Consider the following 18,822-nt stretch of genomic DNA (forward strand, 5'->3'; position numbering starts at 1 on the left):
AATCTCATATATCCCAGTACAATCTACTAACAAAAAAACGACAAACTTCTTAATGAATTTTTAATGAACTTCCTTTAAAAATTATGTGTATGTATTCAGTGCTATAAACTATAAATGACACGACAACTACGTCTTTTTTTCTAACTCACCTTAATGACCTTATTTCCGGATACAAATTAGCATTTGGATGATGGCCAGCATTAGGATTTCCAGCATTTGTTGTACCATACCAAGCGAAATGTTGTTCTTGCACTAATGAATCATTGAATGAAGCATATAACATGGTACGACCATCATGTGAAAGCCATATTGCATTATTTGCATTTAAAATTTCCTCTATAAATAAAAAGTGGCATAATGAAATAGAAAGTAATAAAAACGAATCACATTAAAATTGTAAATAATCATAAGGAGGTCGGACAGTAGTATGTATTAAGTAAGTACCTCCTAATAACATTTAAGGAAAATAATAATAATGTTGACAAATATATCCGAGTGAAGTCGAGTCAAGCCTGCTTGATGTGTGTGACAAAGGAAATTCAATTTGAAAGCAATTTTTTCAGACAAATACATATATCAACGACTACTGTGAGTGTAGCAGGAGGTTAGGTTGAAAAGACATTTAGAGCAGAACTAGAACAAAATTAGAACAGGACTAGAACAGAACTAGAACAGAACTATAACAGAACTAGAACAGAACTAGAACAGAACTAGAACAGAACTAGAACAGAACTAGAACAGAACTAGAACAGAACTAGAACAGAACTAGAACAGAACTAGAACAGAACTAGAACAGAACTAGAACAGAACTAGAACAGAACTAGAACAGAACTAGAACAGAACTAGAACAGAACTAGAACAGAACTAGAACAGAACTAGAACAGAACTAGAACAGAACTAGAACAGAACTAGAACAGAACTAGAACAGAACTAGAACAGAACTAGAACAGAACTAGAACAGAACTAGAACAGAACTAGAACAGAACTAGAACAGAACTAGAACAGAACTAGAACTAGAACAGAACTAGAACAGAACTAGAACAGAACTAGAACAGAACTAGAACAGAACTAGAACAGAACTAGAACAGAACTAGAACAGAACTAGAACAGAACTAGAACAGAACTAGAACAGAACTAGAACAGAACTAGAACAGAACTAGAACAGAACTAGAACAGAACTAGAACAGAACTAGAACAGAACTAGAACAGAACTAGAACAGAACTAGAACAGAACTAGAACAGAACTAGAACAGAACTAGAACAGAACTAGAACAGAACTAGAACAGAACTAGAACAGAACTAGAACAGAACTGAACTAGAACAGAACTAGAACAGAACTAGAACAGAACTAGAACAGAACTAGAACAGAACTAGAACAGAACTAGAACAGAACTAGAATAGAACTAGATCAGAACTAGAATAGAACTAGAACAGAACTAGAGCAAAACTAGAACAGAACTAGAACTGAACTGGAACTAGAACAGAACTCGAAAAGAACTAGAACAGAGTTCGAATAGAACTAGAACAGAAGTAGAACAGAAGTAGAACAGAAGTAGAACAGAACTAGAACAGAACTAGAACAGAACTAGAACATTACTAGAACAGAACTAGAACAGAACTAGAACAGAACTAGAACAGAACTAGAACAGAACTAGAACAGAACTAGAACAGAACTAGAACAGAACTAGAACAGAACTAGAGCAGAACTAGAGCAGAACTAGAACAGAGCTAGAACAGAACTAGAACAGAACTAGAACAGAACTAGAACAGAACTAGAACAGAACTAGAACAGAACTAGAACAGAACTAGAACAGAAGTAGAACAGAACTAGAACTAGAACAGAACTAGAACAGAACTAGAATAGGACTAGATCAGAACTAGATCAGAACTAGAATAGAACAGAACTAGAACAGAACTAGAACAGAACTAGAACAGAACTAGAACAGAACTAGAACAGAACAGAACTAGAATAGAACTAGATCAGAACTAGAATAGAACTAGAACAGAACTAGAGCAAAACTAGAACAGAACTAGAACTAGAACTGAACTGGAACTAGAACAGAACTCGAAAAGAACTAGAACATAGTTCGAATAGAACTAGATAAGAGTTCGAATAGAACTAAGTTATTTTTATTATTTAAACAACTTTTCCTACTGACCTCCCACACTCGAATAAATAAAAAATCTTGCACTCACAAATGACACAACTAATAGTCATTTTGTCATTCAATAGTATTTATAGTGCTTGTTATAAACTAAACATTTACACTCATACATACTAGCAAGCAGCTCCTCTAGCTGTGCTTTAACTAACTCACTCAACTTACCTTCATATAACCAATCAGGTATTCCATTAAAGATAACACCAGGTATGGCATCACTCGTTATACGATGTACAGGTTTAGAATGCACCTCCTGGCAGTAATAGATGTCGTAATTGTAGACTAAAACGAGGGCATGTGAGGCGGGTGTAAAATGTGCATAATGCAAATACGGCCATTCATTGTCGCTGGCATCGATTTTCAATTTAATACTTTCACTGTTTAAAAAAACCAAAATCATCGTCATCATCATGAATACAGCCAACACATTGTAGATATGCCGGTGGTTTTGAAAAATGCAATAGACACCATCACAAGCAGGATAAAAGAAAATGCAGGAAAATTGAAAAAAAGAATAAAAGAAATAAATATATGTATATTCAATATTTAATGTAACGTAATGCAGTTAGTTTAATATAATATTCCTGAGGTGATTTCTCTGGGTTTACAAAGTGTGAAATTGCATAGTAAAGAGGAGAAAGAGCAAGTATGGAGAAAGTCAATTTTAGGTTAATTTGTAATCTGAGATAATACTAATCCAGTTTTTATCAGATTAATTCATTTAACACTTCATAACCAAGTTTTAACTGATCAATTTCAACTCTCCTTTTTCTATCTCTCTCACACTTTAAAATGCATACACATTAAGAACTAAGTATAGCCTACTTTCGCGCGCTCTAGCTTACCTAGTTTGAATGTCAAACAATGTATATTGTGCCAAAAACGAATAACGGAACAATTTGATAACGTTTTGTGACAATAATAAAAAACGTTTATCCGCTGATATGGAAAATGTATACGGTGACAATGTTTTCTATATAAAAAAGAGAAAATATTTAAGAAAATCCATCATATATTCAAAAAATTAACGTCATATATTTAATGCAATTAATTTAAAGTTTGTAATAAATGACAGCCATATTTAATAACTACATATTTAAATAATAACTATAGCAAAAAAAACGTAAATATAATATTAATAAATGTTACAATTAAACCATAACAGTGAATGAATGAACTGACGGCAGAGACAGAGAGAGAGACATGGCAGGACATGAAAAGGAATTAATAAATTGTACAACATGTGTTACATACAATTATGATATGCCATGGTTTCTGATGTTAAAGAATAATTTGTTATTATATACATACGTGGTTATAACAAAACGATAAATTGCTTTTGACTGCTTTTCCCTATTTTCCTCCTTTTTTATGGTGTGGGGAGGGTGAAGTGTTTATGTGTGTTTGTGTTGTGCAACAAGGATTACATGTGTTTACAATGCGGTTAAGAAGGATATTTTCATAATAAAATATATGTATATGATTAAGGGAAATAATTGCAATAAAAACTATTAAGTCAATGTAGTATGAAAATAGCAATATAATTGTATTTAATTGTGTTATATACATATGTTATTTAATAAGGATGGGATATTTTAATAATTTAAGCTCTCAATTTTAAATGGCAAAGTTCCTGGGAAATCACCTAAGGGTGTTATTCTATACTAGTACTGTTCTAGTTCTGCTCTAGTTGTTTTTAGTGGTGTTGTAGTTGTGTTCTAGCTGTGTTCTAGTTGTATTCTAGTTGTGTTCTAGTTGTGTTCTAGTTGTGTTCTAGTTGTGTTCTAGTTGTGTCTAGATGTGTCTAGATGTGTTCTAGTTGTGTACTAGTTGTGTTCTAGTTATGTTTTAGTTAAGCTCTAGTTGTGTTCTAGTTCTGTTCTAGTTGTGTTCTAGTTTTGTTCCAGTTCTGTTCTAGTTCTGTTCCAGTTCTATTCTAGTTCTGTTCCAGTTCTTTTATAGTTTTGTTGTAATTTTGATGTGTTCTAGTTGTATTTTAGTGTGTTCTAGTTCTGTTCTAGTTCTGTTCTAGTTCTGTTCTAGTTCTGTTCTAGTTCTGTTCTAGTTCTGTTCTAGTTCTGTCTAGTTCTGTTCTAGTTCTGTTCTAGTTCTGTTCTAGTTCTGTTCTAGTTCTGTTCTAGTTCTGTTCTAGTTCTGTTCTAGTTCTGTTCTAGTTCTGTTCTAGTTCTGTTCTAGTTCTGTTCTAGTTCTGTTCTAGTTCTGTTCTAGTTCTGTTTCTAGTTCTGTTCTAGTTCTGTTCTAGTTCTGTTCTAGTTCTGTTCTAGTTTCTGTTCTAGTTCTGTTCTAGTTCTGTTCTAGTTCTGTTCTAGTTCTGTTCTAGTTCTGTCTAGTTCTGTTCTAGTTCTGTTCTAGTTCTGTTCTAGTTTCTGTTCTAGTTCTGTTCTAGTCTGTTCTAGTTCTGTTCTAGTTCTGTTTCTAGTTCTGTTCTATCTGTTCTAGTTCTGTTCTTTTCTGTTCTAGTTCTGTTCTAGTTCTGTTCTAGTTCTGTTCTAGTTAGTTCTGTTCTAGTTTCTGTTCTAGTTCTAGTTCTGTTCTAGTTCTGTTCTAGTTCTGTTCTAGTTCTGTTCTAGTTCTGTTCTAGTTCTGTCTAGTTCTGTTCTAGTCTGTTCTGTTCTAGTTCTGTTCTAGTTCTGTTCTAGTTCTGTTCTAGTTCTGTTCTAGTTCTGTTCTAGTTCTGTTCTAGTTCTGTTCTAGTTCTGTTCTAGTTCTGTTCTAGTTCTGTTCTAGTTCTGTTCTAGTTCTGTTCTAGTTCTGTTCTAGTTCTGTTCTAGTTCTGTTCTAGTTCTGTTCTAGTTCTGTTCTAGTTCTGTTCTAGTTCTGTTCTAGTTCTGTTCTAGTTCTGTTCTAGTTCTGTTCTAGTTCTGTTCTAGTTCTGTTCTAGTTCTGTTCTAGTTCTGTTCTAGTTCTGTTCTAGTTCTGTTCTAGTTCTGTTCTAGTTCTGTTCTAGTTCTGTTCTAGTTCTGTTCTAGTTCTGTTCTAGTTCTGTTCTAGTTCTGTTCTAGTTCTGTTCTAGTTCTGTTCTAGTTCTGTTCTAGTTCTGTTCTAGTTCTGTTCTAGTTCTGTTCTAGTTCTGTTCTAGTTCTGTTCTAGTTCTGTTCTAGTTCTGTTCTACGTTCTGTTCTATTCTGTTCTAGTTCTTCAGTTTCTGTTCTAGTTGCTGTTCTAAGTTCTTCTAGTTCTGTTCTAGTTCTGTTCTAGTTCTGTTATGTTCTGTTCTAGTTCTGTTCTAGTTCTGTGCTTAGTTCTGTTCTATGTCTGTTCTAGTGCTGTTCTAGTTCTGTTCTAGTTCTGTTCTAGTTCTGTTCTAGTTCTGTTCTAGTTCTGTTCTAGTTCCGTTCTATTCGGTTCTAGTTCTGTTCTAGTTCTGTTCTTAGTTCCTGTTCTAGTTCTGTTCTAGTTCTGTTCCTAGTTCTGTTCTAGTTCCTGTTCTAGTTCTGCTTCTAGTTCTGTTCTAGTTCTGTTCTAGTTCTGTTCTAGTTCGGTTCTAGTTCTGTTCTAGTTCTGTTCTAGTTCTGTTCTAGTTCTGTTCCTAGTTCTGTTCTAGTTCTGTTCTAGTTCTGTTCTAGTGCTAGTTCTAGTTCTGTTCTAGTTTCTTGTTCTAGTTCTGTTCTAGTTCTGTTCTAGTTCCTGTTCTAGTTCTGTGTCTAGTTCTGTTCTAGTTTCTGTTCTAGTTCTGTTCTAGTTCTGGTTCTAGTTTCTAGTTCTAGTTCTGTTCTAGTTCTGTTCTAGTTCTGTTCTAGTTCTGTTCTAGTTCTGTTCTAGTTCTGTTCTAGTTCTGTTCTAGTTCTGTTCTAGTTCTGTTCTAGTTCTGTTCTAGTTCTGTTCTAGTTCTGTTCTAGTTCTGTTCTAGTTCTGTTCTAGTTCTGTTCTAGTTCTGTTCTAGTTCTGTTCTAGTTCTGTTCTAGTTCTGTTCTAGTTCTAGTTCTGTTCTAGTTCTGTTCTAGTTCTGTTCTAGTTCTGTTCTAGTTCTGTTCTAGTTCTGTTCTAGTTCTGTTCTAGTTCTGTTCTAGTTCTGTTCTAGTTCTGTTCTAGTTCTGTTCTAGTTCTGTTCTAGTTCTGTTCTAGTTCTGTTCTAGTTCTGTTCTAGTTCTGTTCTAGTTCTGTTCTAGTTCTGTTCTAGTTCTGTTCTAGTTCTGTTCTAGTTCTGTTCTAGTTCTGTCTAGTTCTGTTCTAGTTCTAGTTCTGTTCTAGTTCTAGTTCTGTTCTAGTTCTAGTTCTGTTCTAGTTCTGTTCTAGTTCTGTTCTAGTTCTGTTCTAGTTCTGTTCTAGTTCTGTTCTAGTTCTGTTCTAGTTCTGTTCTAGTTCTGTTCTAGTTCTGTTCTAGTTCTGTTCTAGTTCTAGTTCTGTTTTAGTTCTGTTCTAGTTCTGTTCTAGTTCTAGTTCTGTCCTAGTTCTGTTCTAGTTCTGTTCTAGTTCTGTTCTTGTTCTGTTCTAGTTCTGTTCTAGTTCTGTTCTAGTTCTGTTCTAGTTCTGTTCTAGTTCTGTTCTAGTTCTGTTCTAGTTCTGTTCTAGTTCTGTTCTAGTTCTGTTCTAGTTCTGTTCTAGTTCTGTTCTAGTTCTGTTCTAGTTCTGTTCTAGTTCTGTTCTAGTTCTGTTCTAGTTCTGTTCTAGTTCTAGTTCTGTTCTAGTTCTGTTCTAGTTTGTTCTAGTTCTGTTCTAGTTCTGTTCTAGTTCTGTTCTAGTTCTGTTCTAGATCTGTTCTAGTTCTGTTCTAGTTCTGTTCTAGTTCTGTTCTAGTTCTGTTCTAGTTCTGTTCTATTTCTGTTCTAGTTCCTGTCTAGTTCTGTTCTAGTTCTGTTCTAGTTCTGTTCTAGTTCTGTTCTAGTTCTGTTCTAGTTCTGTTCTAGTTCTGTTCTAGTTCTGTTCTAGTTCTGTTCTGTTCTAGTTCTGTTCTAGTTCTGTTCTAGTTCTGTACTAGTTCTGTTCTAGTTCTGTTCTAGTTCTGTTCTAGTTCTGTTCTAGTTCTGTTCTAGTTCTGTTCTAGTTCTGTTCTAGTTCTGTTCTAGTTCTGTTCTAGTTCTGTTCTAGTTCTGTTCTAGTTCTGTTCTAGTTCTGTTCTAGTTCTGTTCTAGTTCTGTTCTAGTTCTGTTCTAGTTCTGTTCTAGTTCTGTTCTAGTTCTGTTCTAGTTCTGTTCTAGTTTCTGTTCTAGTTCTGTTCTAGTTCTGTTCTAGTTCTGTTCTAGTTCTGTTCTAGTTCTGTTCTAGTTCTGTTCTAGTTCTGTTGTAGTTCTGTTCTAGTTATGTTCTAGTTCTGTTCTAGTTCTGTTCTATTCTCTTCTGATTCATTTCTTTTCCTGAAAATGTCTGTCACCACATATTTACTTCATGTTCTCCGAAGCGTATGATTAATATTAACTTTTCATTAATTTGAAAAACATTAAATTCCTATCGTTAATTTCAAAATAGACTATGTTGATCTGTAACTGAAATACAATGTATTGAGCTAACAATTTTTTATAATTTATGTAATTTTCTAATGTTTGTTATCCTCGACGTATGCTTTTTTCATAAAATTTTTATTTAATTTATGTTTTTTTTAGAATTTGTATAGAAAATTAAATTCAATTGTTTGTGTACGAAAATAAATTCTTTTTCAATGACAAGCTGACATTGTTAGCAAAATTTCTAACAATTTCATTGATAACAAATTAAACTATAAATTGTATGCAGAGAGAAAATAAAAAACATTTCGTCCTTTGTTATTCAAATGATTTATTAGATTTGAAATATTTGTAAAAATACTAAGAACGACTGAAGATTATATTAAAAAAAGCAAATAAATATTAAATGATGGTCAAGTAATAAGAGCTCTTTCAGCCCTATCTCCCCATTGGGATTAAATATGAAAAAATATGTTCAACAAGGATTATTAAAGACGTTAAAGTTGAAGAGGGTGGTGTGCTCATTACAAAAAGTATAAAATTTGAATATTGTTGTAAAAGAGGATTATTAATGCAAAGGTAGTTGATATTTTTTTTAAAAAAGTTAAATAATTCAATTAACAATAAAAACAAGTTTTATTAAAAAAAATTGCACAAAGAAAAAACGTTTTTGCTTGTTAAAATATTTACTGATAAAATATGACTAACAAACAGTGGAAAAGTAAACGGAAGAGGGAAAGGTTGGACGTATAACAACGACATAAATAATAACGGACCAAATCAAATGTTAAGTCAAGTATAAACACTCGAGATAAAGTCTGTCTGCCCCAGACAATACAAATACACAGAAAACAAAATTAAAAACAAATACAAACGAATGAAAGGAATCACAAACAAGGAATGTTAAGAAATAAACGAGGGGTGGCTAGAAAACTAAATTCCCTTAAATTAAATCTAATACTTAAGCAATGACCATAAATAAAACTTAGTACTTAAAGAAAGAGCAAAATATATTAAAAGGATAAACAGATAAATATCTAAAATGTTCAAAAGCATATAAAGATAAAAATAATAAAATATAAAGAGGAAATGCTAAACAAGAAGTATGAATACTTTAAGAACAAACTTACAAATGTAACATTTGACATTAAGACACGTTCAGTTAGATTGGCAACATTCAAAAGACAAATGCGTCCCCAATGATCTTGATAAAGGAATTCTTCTTCTGTAAATAGAAAAATGAACATAAAAAAAAGAAAATATATTTATTAAATGCACATAAACTTCATAAACAAAATGGAATTTAATTATCTAGAAGATGGATTGTGTAGAAAAATACTTAAAGTTTTAATAAATAAGTTTATAAAATATAGTCTATAGTCTAGTCTATAGTCTAGTCTATAGTCTAGTCTATAGTCTAGTCTATAGTCTAGTCTATAGTCTAGTCTATAGTCTAGTCTATAGTTAGTCTATAGTCTAGTCTATAGTCTAGTCTATAGTCTAGTCTATAGTCTAGTCTATAGTCTAGTCTATAGTCTAGTCTATAGTCTAGTCTATAGTCTAGTCTATAGTCTAGTCTATAGTCTAGTCTATAGTCTAGTCTATAGTCTAGTCTATAGTCTAGTCTATAGTCTAGTCTATAGTCTAGTCTATAGTCTAGTCTATAGTCTAGTCTATAGTCTAGTCTATAGTCTAGTCTATAGTCTAGTCTATAGTCTAGTCTATAGTCTAGTCTATAGTCTAGTCTATAGTCTAGTCTATAGTCTAGTCTATAGTCTAGTCTATAGTCTAGTCTATAGTCTAGTCTATAGTCTAGTCTATAGTCTAGTCTATAGTCTAGTCTATAGTCTAGTCTATAGTCTAGTCTATAGTCTAGTCTATAGTCTAGTCTATAGTCTAGTCTATAGTCTAGTCTATAGTCTAGTCTATAGTCTAGTTGTCTAGTCTAGTCTATAGTCTAGTCTTGTCTTCAGTCTAGTCTAGTCTAGTCTATAGTCTAGTCTATAGTCTGTCTAGTCTATAGTCTAGTCTATAGTCTAGTCTATAGTCTAGTCTATAGTCTAGTCTATAGTCTAGTCTATAGTCTAGTCTATAATCTAGTCTATAGTCTATTCTATATAGTCTCGTTCTATAGTCTAGTCTATAGTCTAGTCTATAGTCTAGTGTATAGTCTAGTCTATAGTTTAGTCTATAGTCTAGTCTATAGTCTGTCTATAGTCTAGTCTATAGTCTGGTCTATAGTCTAGTCTATAGTCTAGTCTATAGTCTATTCTATAGTCTAGTCTATAGTCTAGTCTATAGTCTAGTCTATAGTCTAGTCTATAGTCTAGTCTATAGTCTAGTCTATAGTCTAGTCTATAGTCTAGTCTATAGTCTAGTCTATAGTCTAGTCTATAGTCTAGTCTATAGTCTAGTCTATAGTCTAGTCTATAGTCTAGTCTATAGTCTAGTCTATAGTCTAGTCTATAGTCTAGTCTATAGTCTAGTCTATAGTCTAGTCTATAGTCTAGTCTATAGTCTAGTCTATAGTCTAGTCTATAGTCTAGTCTATAGTCTAGTCTATAGTCTAGTCTATAGTCTAGTCTATAGTCTAGTCTATAGTCTAGTCTATAGTCTAGTCTATAGTCTAGTCTATAGTCTAGTCTATAGTCTAGTCTATAGTCTAGTCTATAGTCTAGTCTATAGTCTAGTCTAGTCTAGTCTATAGTCTAGTCTATAGTCTAGTCTATAGTCTAGTCTATAGTCTAGTCTATAGTCTAGTCTATAGTCTAGTCTAGTCTAGTCTATAGTCTAGTCTATAGTCTAGTCATAGTCTAGTCATAGTCTAGTCATAGTCTAGTCATAGTCTAGTCATAGTCTAGTCATAGTCTAGTCATAGTCTAGTCATAGTCTAGTCATAGTCTAGTCATAGTCATAGTCTAGTCATAGTCTAGTCATAGTCTAATCATAGTCTAATCATAGTCTAGTCATAGTCTAGTCATAGTCTAGTCATCGTCTAGTCATCGTCTAGTCGTAGTCTAGTCATATTCTATTCTCGTCTAGTCTATATTCTAGTCAATAGTCTAATCTATAGTCTAGTCTAATCTGCAGTCTTGTCCATAGTCTAATATATACTCTAGTAAATAGTCTAATCTGCGTTCCAGTCTGTAGTCTAGTCTATAATGCAGTCTAGTCTGTAGTCTAGTCTATAGTCTAGTTTGTAGTCTTGTTTGTATTCTAGTCTATAGTCTAGTCTATAGTCTAATCTGTAGTCTAGTCTATATTCTAGTCTATAGTCTGGTCTGTAGTAGTCTAGTCCATTGTCTAGTCTGTAGTCTAGCCATTGTCTTAATTACTCTTAGAAATACAATAGTTTTACTCACCATTTACCCAGGTGCCATTGGTTTTTTGTGGCATAAATACGCCATCAACAATTTCTTGCAATTTAAGACGTTGACCTTTGACTCTGGGCCCTTCATCGGGGGGAGTGAGAAGTACCTTTTATAAAAGCAAGAATTTTATATGACGTTTTCTACATAACCAAACATTTAACAAACAAAATATAAAACCAAACAAATGAATAATTTAAAATTAACAAAACCAAACCAAAGACACACACAAACATAAAATACAGTTTTGTTAATAAGTTTTTTTGTTTTATTTTTTTGGATTTAGCACAACAACCATAGACAAAAGAGGTTTTAATTTGAAGACAAAAAAAGTTATAAAAACAAATAGTTAATAAATGAAAGAGAAAAAAGGGGGGAAATGAAAATTGCAAAAAACATAACAAGTGCCTCAAACCAAAGAAAAATAAACAAAAATAGCAAAAATATTTCATTAAAACCAATTGTTTTTGTGTGTGAGAGAGATAGAGGAAGGAGAAGAAAAAAATATATACCACACATACGCAAATATTATTACAAAAATGAAAAAGAAATGTAAACCAAAGGACCACATTAGGAGGAAGAGAGAAAAGAGGGTGAGAAAGAGAGAGAGTGAAGGAAAACCATAATGAAAATAACAACATTTTTGACACACATTCATACATACATCCACATGATGGACATTCAATTATTACAACAATAATAATCATAATAATAAAATAAAAGTTTAAAAAGAATGAAAAAAGAAGAGACAAAAAAAGAAGGGCACACATAAACTTTATGACTAAAATAAAGGATTATTAATATATTTTTTGTTTGTTTTGTTTTAATTTGTAAAAAAAATATTTTCTAGTTTTTTATACAAATATTAGAAATATTTTCAAAAAAACAAATATTTTTGGGTTTAGTACATTGACATGCAAAATGTCAAAACAAATTCCACTAAAACATGTTCACTTTGACTTGTCCTCTTTTGTTATTTTTTTCTTTTGGAAATTTGTTTATTTTTAGTTAGTTTTTTGTTAATGGACATTCCGTGTTCTAAACATTAAGTAATTGTTGCTATTTAGTTGACCTCAGTGTTTGGTTTTTATTTATTTTGTTGTTGTTTGAGTTCCTTGAGTTTGTTGTTGTACTCACCACTGATGTTACAATTAAAGCTAAAACTATTGTTATGACCAATAAAGCAATGAATATACCACGCCAATTACGTTGATTTGGATTACCGGATACCAGCTGTAAATGCGAAAAGGAAAATGGGAAAATTAGTTGGAAAATTATGAATAATTGGATCTAGTTAGTTGTAGGTTTAATTAAATGTCTAATAAATATAATATTATGTATAGCATGCAAGTTCTCTGAAGAAACTTAACTCTAAAGAGAGATAGTCTAAAGATTCGACTATAGACTAGACTATAGACTAGACCATAGATTGGACTATAGACTTTACTATAGCCTAGACTATAGACTAGACTATAGACTATACTATAGACTAGACTATAGACTAGACTATAGACTAGACTATAGACTAGACTATAGACTAGACTATAGACTAGACTATAGACTATACTATAGACTAGACTATAGACTAAGACTATAGACTATACTATAGACTAGACTATAGACTAGACTATAGACTAGACTATAGACTGGACTATAGAGTAGACTATAGACTAGACTATAGACTAGACAATAGACTAGACTATAGAGTAGACTATAGACTAGACTATAGACTTGACTATAGACTAGACTATAGACTATACTATAGACTAGACTATAGACTAGACTATAGACTAGACTATGGACTAGACTATAGACTAGACTAAGACTAGACTATAGACTAGACTATAGACTAGACTATAGACTAGACTATAGACTAGACTATAACTAGACTATAGACTAGATATAGACTAGACTATAGACTAGACTATAGACTAGACTATAGACTAGACTATAGACTAGACTATAGACTAGACTATAGACTAGACTATAGACTAGACTATAGACTAGACTATAGACTAGACTATAGACTAGACGATAGACTAGACTATAGACTAGACTATAGACTAGACTATAGACTAGACGATAGACTAGACGATAGACTAGACTATAGACTAGACTATAGACTAGACTATAGACTAGACTATAGACTAGACTATAGACTAGACTATAGACTAGACTATAGACTAGACTATAGACTAGACTAGACTATAGACTAGACTATAGACTAGACTATAGACTAGACTATAGACTAGACTATAGACTAGACTATAGACTAGACTGTAGACTAGACTATAGACTAGACTATAGACTAGACTATAGACTAGACTATAGACTAGACTATAGACTAGACTATAGACTAGACTATAGACTAGACTATAGACTAGACTATAGACTAGACTATAGACTAGACTAGACTAGACTATAGACTAGACTATAGACTAGACTATAGACTAGACTATAGACTAGACTATAGACTAGACTATAGACTAGAATAGACTAGACTAGACTATAGACTAGACTATAGAACTAGACTATAGACTAGACTATAGACTAGACTATAGACTAGACTATAGACTAGACTATAGACTAGACTATAGATAACTATAGACTAGACATAGACTAGACTATAGACTAGACTATAGACTAGACTATAGACTAGACTATAGACAGACTATAGACTGACTATAGACTAGACTATAGACTAGACTATAGACTAAGACTATAGACTAGGATAGACTATAGACTAGACTATAGACTAGACTATAGACTAGACTATAGACTAGACTTATAGGACTAGACTATAGACTAGACTATAGACTAGAATAATAGACTAGACTATAGACTAGACTATAGACTAGACTATAGACTAGACTATAGACTAGACTATAGACTAGACTATAGACTAGACTATAGACTAGACTATAGACTAGACTATAGACTCGACTATAGACTACTATAGACTAGACTATAGACTAGACTATAGACTAGACTATAGACTAGACTATAGACTAGACTACTAGAGACTATAGACTAGACTATAGACTAGACTATAGACTAGACTATAGACTAGACTATAGACTAGACTATAGACTAGACTATAGACTAGACTATAGACTAGACTATAGACTAGACTATAGACTAGACTATAGACTAGACTATAGACTAGACTATAGACTAGACTATAGACTAGACTATAGACTAGACTATAGACTAGACTATAGACTAGTCTAGACTATAGACTAGTCTAGACTATAGACTGGACTACAGCCTGGACTATAGACTAGACTATAGACTGGACTACAGACTGGACTATTGACTAGACTACAGACTAAATTATAGACTAGACTATAGACAGACTATAGACTAGACTATAGACTAGACTATAGACTAGACCATAGACTAGATTATAAACTAGATTTTATACAATACTGTAGACAAGACTACCACAATAAGCTTTATCTGTGATCACTTTTACTTTTTCCCAAAAACCGACTTTTTTGCATGGAAAAGTCCATGAAAACTAAAAACCTTAATAACTCAGTAAATACTGGGTTTTTAAGGAAAATAAGCATAATCTGTGATCACTTTTACTTTTTTCCTAAAACCGACGTTTTGGCACGAAAAAGTCCATGAAAACTAAAAACCTTAATAACTCAGTAAATACTGGGTTTTTAAGGAAAATAAGCATTATCTGTGATCACTTTTACTTTTATCCAAAAACCGACTTTTTTGCATGGAAAAGACCATGAAAACTAAAAACCTTAATAACTTAGTAAATACTGGGTTTTTAAGGAAAATAAGCTTAATCTGTGATCACTTTTACTTCTTCCCAAAAACCGACTTTTTGCATGGAAAAGTCCATGAAAACTAAAAACCTTAATAACTTAGTAAATACTGGGTTTTAAGGAAAATAAGCTTAATCTGTGATCACTTTTACTTTTTCCCAAAAAACCGACTTTTTTTGTATGAAAAAGTCCATGAAAACTAAAAACCTTAATAACTCAGTAAATACTGGGTTTTAAAGGAAAATAAGCTTAATCTGTGATCACTTTTACTTTTTCCCGAAAGCTGAATTTTTTGTATGGAAAAGTTCATGAAAACTAAAAACCTTAATAACTCAGTAAATACTGGGTTTTTAAGGAAAATAAGCTTAATCTGTGATCACTTTTACTTTTTCCCAAAAACCGACTTTTTTGCATGGAAAAGTCCATGCAAACTAAAAACCTTATTAACTCAGTAAATACTGGGTTTTTAAGGAAAATAAGCTTAATCTAATCACTTTTTCTTTTATCCAAAAACCGACTTTTTTGCATGGAAAAGACCATGAAAACTAAAAACCTTAATAACTTAGTAAATACTGGGTTTTTAAGGAAAATATGCTTAATCTGTGATCACTTTTACTTCTTCCCATGAAAACTAAAAACCTTAATAACTTAGTAAATACTGGGTTTTAAGGAAAATAAGCTTAATCTGTGATCACTTTTACTTTTTTCCAAAAACCGACTTTTTGGCATGAAAAAGTCCATGAAAACTAAAAACCTTAATAACTCAGTAAATACTGGGGTTTTTAAGGAAAATAAGCTTAATCTAATCACTTTTACTTTTATCCAAAAACCGACTTTTTGCATGGAAAAGTCCATGAAAACTAAAAACCTTAATAACTTAGTAAATACTGGGTTTTAAGGAAAATAAGCCTAATCTGTGATCACTTTTACTTTTTCCCAAAAAAAACGACTTTTTGTATGGAAAAGTCCATGAAAACTAAAAAACTTGAATAACTCAGTAAATACTGGGTTTTAAAGGAAAATAGGCTTAATCTGTGATCACTTTTATTTCTTCCAAAAAAACCGACTTTTTTTGTATGAAAAAGTCCATGAAAACTGAAAACCTTAATAACTCAGTAAATCCTGGGTTTTAAAGGAAAATAAGCTTAATCTGTGATCACTTTTGCTTTTTCCCGAAAACTGAACTTTTTGTATGGAAAAGTCCATGAAAACTAAAAACCTTAATAACTCAGTAAATACTGGGTTTTTAAGGAAAATAAGCTTCATATCTGTGATCACTTTTACTTTTTCCTAAAAACCGACTTTTTTGCATGGAAAAGTCCATGAAAACTAAAAACCTTAATAACTCAGTAAATACTGGGTTTTTAAGGAAAATAAGCTTAATCTGTGATCACTTTTACTTTTTTCCAAAAACCGACTTTTTGGCATGAAAAAGTCCATGAAAACTAAAAACCTTAATAACTCAGTAAATACTGGGTTTTTAAGGAAAATAAGCTTAATCTGTGATCACTTTTACTTCTTCCCAAAAACCGACTTTTTTGTATGGAAAAGTCCATGAAAACTAAAAACCTTAATAACTCAGTAAATACTGGGTTTTTAAGGAAAATAAGCTTAATCTGTGATCACTTTTACTTTTACACAAAAATAGACTTTTTGTATGGAAAAGTCCATGAAAACTAAAAACCTTAATAACTCAGTAAATACTGGGGTTTTTTAAGAAAATAAGCTTAATCTGTGATCACTTTTACTTTTTCCCAAAAACCGACTGTTTTGCATGAAAAAGTCCATGAAAACTAAAAACCTTAATAACTCAGTAAATACTGGGTTTTTAAGGAAAATAAGCTTAATCTGTGATCACTTTTACTTTTTCCCAAAAACCGACTTATTTGCATGGAAAAGTCAATGAAAACTAAAAACATCAATAACTCAGTAAATACTGGGTTTTTAAGGAAAATAAGCTTAATCTGTGATCACTTTTACTTTTACACAAAAATAGACTTTTTGTATGGAAAAGTCCATGAAAACTAAAAACCTTAATAACTCAGTAAATACTGGGGTTTTTTAAGAAAATAAGCTTAATCTGTGATCACTTTTACTTTTTCCCAGAAACCGACTTTTTTGCATGAAAAAGTCCATGAAAACTAAAAACATTAATAACTCAATAAATACTGGGTTTTTAAGGAAAATAAGCATAATCTGTGATCACTTTTACTTTTTCCCAAAAGCCGACTTTTTGCATGGAAAGTCCATGAAAACTAAAAACCTTAATAACACAGTAAATACTGGGTTTTTTAGGAAAATAAGCTTAATCTGTGATCACTTTTACTTTTTCCCAAAAACCGACTTTTTTATGAAAAAGTCCATGAAAACTAAAAACCTTAATAACCCATTAAATACTGGGTTTTTAAGGAAAATAAGCATAATCTGTGATCACTTTTATTTTTTACCAAAAACCGACTTTTTTTATGAAAATGTCAATGAAAACTAAAAACCTTAATAACTCAGTAAACACTGGGTTTTTAAGGAAAATAAGCTTAATCTGTGATCACTTTTACTTTTTACCAAAAACCGATTTTTTTATGAAAAAGTACATGAAAACTAAAAACCTTAATAACTCAGTAAATATTGGGTTTTTAAGGAAAATAAGCTTAATCTGTGATCACTTTTACTTTTTCCCAAAAACCGACATTTTTGTATGGAAAGGTTCATGAAAACTAAAAACCTTAATAACTCAGTAAATACTGGGTTTTTAAGGAAAATAAGCTTCATCTGTGATCACTCTTTCTTTTTCCCAAAAACCGACTGTTTTGCATGAAAAAGTCCATGAAAACTAAAAACCTTAATAACTCAGTAAATACTGGGTTTTTAAGGAAAATAAGCATAATCTGTGATCATTTTTACTTTTTTCCAAAAACCGACTTTTTGCATGAAAAAGTCCATGAAAACTAAAAACATTAATAACTCAGTAAATACTGGGTTTTTAAGGAAAATAAGCTTAATCTGTGATCACTTTTACTTTTACACAAAAATCGACTTTTTGTATGGAAAAGTCCATGAAAACTGAAAACCTTAATAACTCAGTAAATACTGGGTTTTTAAGGAAAATAAGCTTAATCTGTGATCACTATTCCTTTTTTCCAAAAACCGACTTTTTGCATGAAAAATTCCATGAAAACTAAAAACCTTATTAACTCAGTAAATACTAAAACTTAAAACCTTAATAACTCAGTAAATACTGGGTTTTTGAGGAAAACAAGCTTAATCTGCAATCACTTTTACTTTTTTCCAAAAACCGACTTTTTTGCATGAAAAAGTCCATGAGAACTAAAAACCTTAATAACTCAGTAAATACTGGGTTTTTTAAGAAAATAAGCTTAATCTGTGATCACTTTTACTTTTTTCCAAAAACCGACTTTTTTGTATGGAAAAGTCCATGAAAACTAAAAACCTTAATAACTGATTAAATACTGGGTTTTTAAGGAAAATAAGCTTAATCTGTGATCACTTTTACTTTTTCCCAAAAACCGACATTTTTGCATGGAAAAGTTCATGAAAACTAAAAACCTTAATAACTCAGTAAATACTGGGTTTTTAAGGAAAATAAGCTTAATCTGTGATCACTTTTACTTATTCCCAAAAACCGATTTTTTTGCATGGAAAGGTCCATGAAAACTAAAAACCTTAATAACTCAGTAAATACTGGGTTTTTTTAAGCAAATAAGCTTAATCTGTGATTACTTTTACTTTTTCCCAAAAACCGACTTTTTTGTATGGAAAAGTCCTTAAAAACTAAAAACCTTAATAACTCAGTGAATACTGGGTTTTTAAGGAAAATAAGCTTAATCCGTGATCACTTTTACTTTTTCCCAAAAACCGACTTTTTGCATGGAAAAGTCCATGAAAACTAAAATCCTTAATAACTCAGTAAATACTGGGTTTTTAAGGAAAATAAGCTTAATCTGTGATCACTTTTACTTTTACACAAAAATCGACTTTTTGTATGGAAAAGTCCATGAAAACTAAAAACCTTAATAACTCAGTAAATACTGGGTTTTTAAGGAAAATAGGCTTAATCTGTGATCACTTTTACTTTTATCCAAAAACC

The 18,822-nt window shown here is 31.7% G+C and overlaps 1 protein-coding gene across 4 annotated transcripts in view; it reads right to left on the reverse strand.

The window, feature by feature from the left end:
• LOC119607593 (inactive dipeptidyl peptidase 10) overlaps positions 1-18,822 on the reverse strand; it is a 40,219-nt gene that overhangs the window by 5,946 nt on the left and 15,451 nt on the right. For 3 of the 4 annotated variants that reach the window (XR_005231743.1, XR_005231742.1, XM_037961575.1), the window contains 6 exons: positions 12,070-12,165; positions 10,927-11,041; positions 8,695-8,789; positions 3,008-3,135; positions 2,328-2,539; positions 150-336 (listed from right to left, as the gene is read on the reverse strand). Coding sequence is in view for 1 of the 4 variants with exons in the window: in XM_037961575.1 (XP_037817503.1) it covers positions 150-336; positions 2,328-2,539; positions 3,008-3,135; positions 8,695-8,789; positions 10,927-10,960 (656 nt within the window). In the remaining 3 variants the exon portion in view is untranslated. Of the gene's footprint in view, positions 1-149; positions 337-2,327; positions 2,540-3,007; positions 3,136-8,694; positions 8,790-10,926; positions 11,076-12,069; positions 12,166-18,822 lie in introns of all 4 variants that reach the window. The other variant, XR_005231744.1, reaches the window with a different exon arrangement.

This window comes from Lucilia sericata, unplaced genomic scaffold (genome assembly GCF_015586225.1).
Source record: "Lucilia sericata isolate MDLA Ls3-8-SP2 unplaced genomic scaffold, ASM1558622v1 Contig000714F_arrow, whole genome shotgun sequence".
In the NCBI taxonomy this organism is placed as follows: domain Eukaryota; kingdom Metazoa; phylum Arthropoda; class Insecta; order Diptera; family Calliphoridae; genus Lucilia; species Lucilia sericata.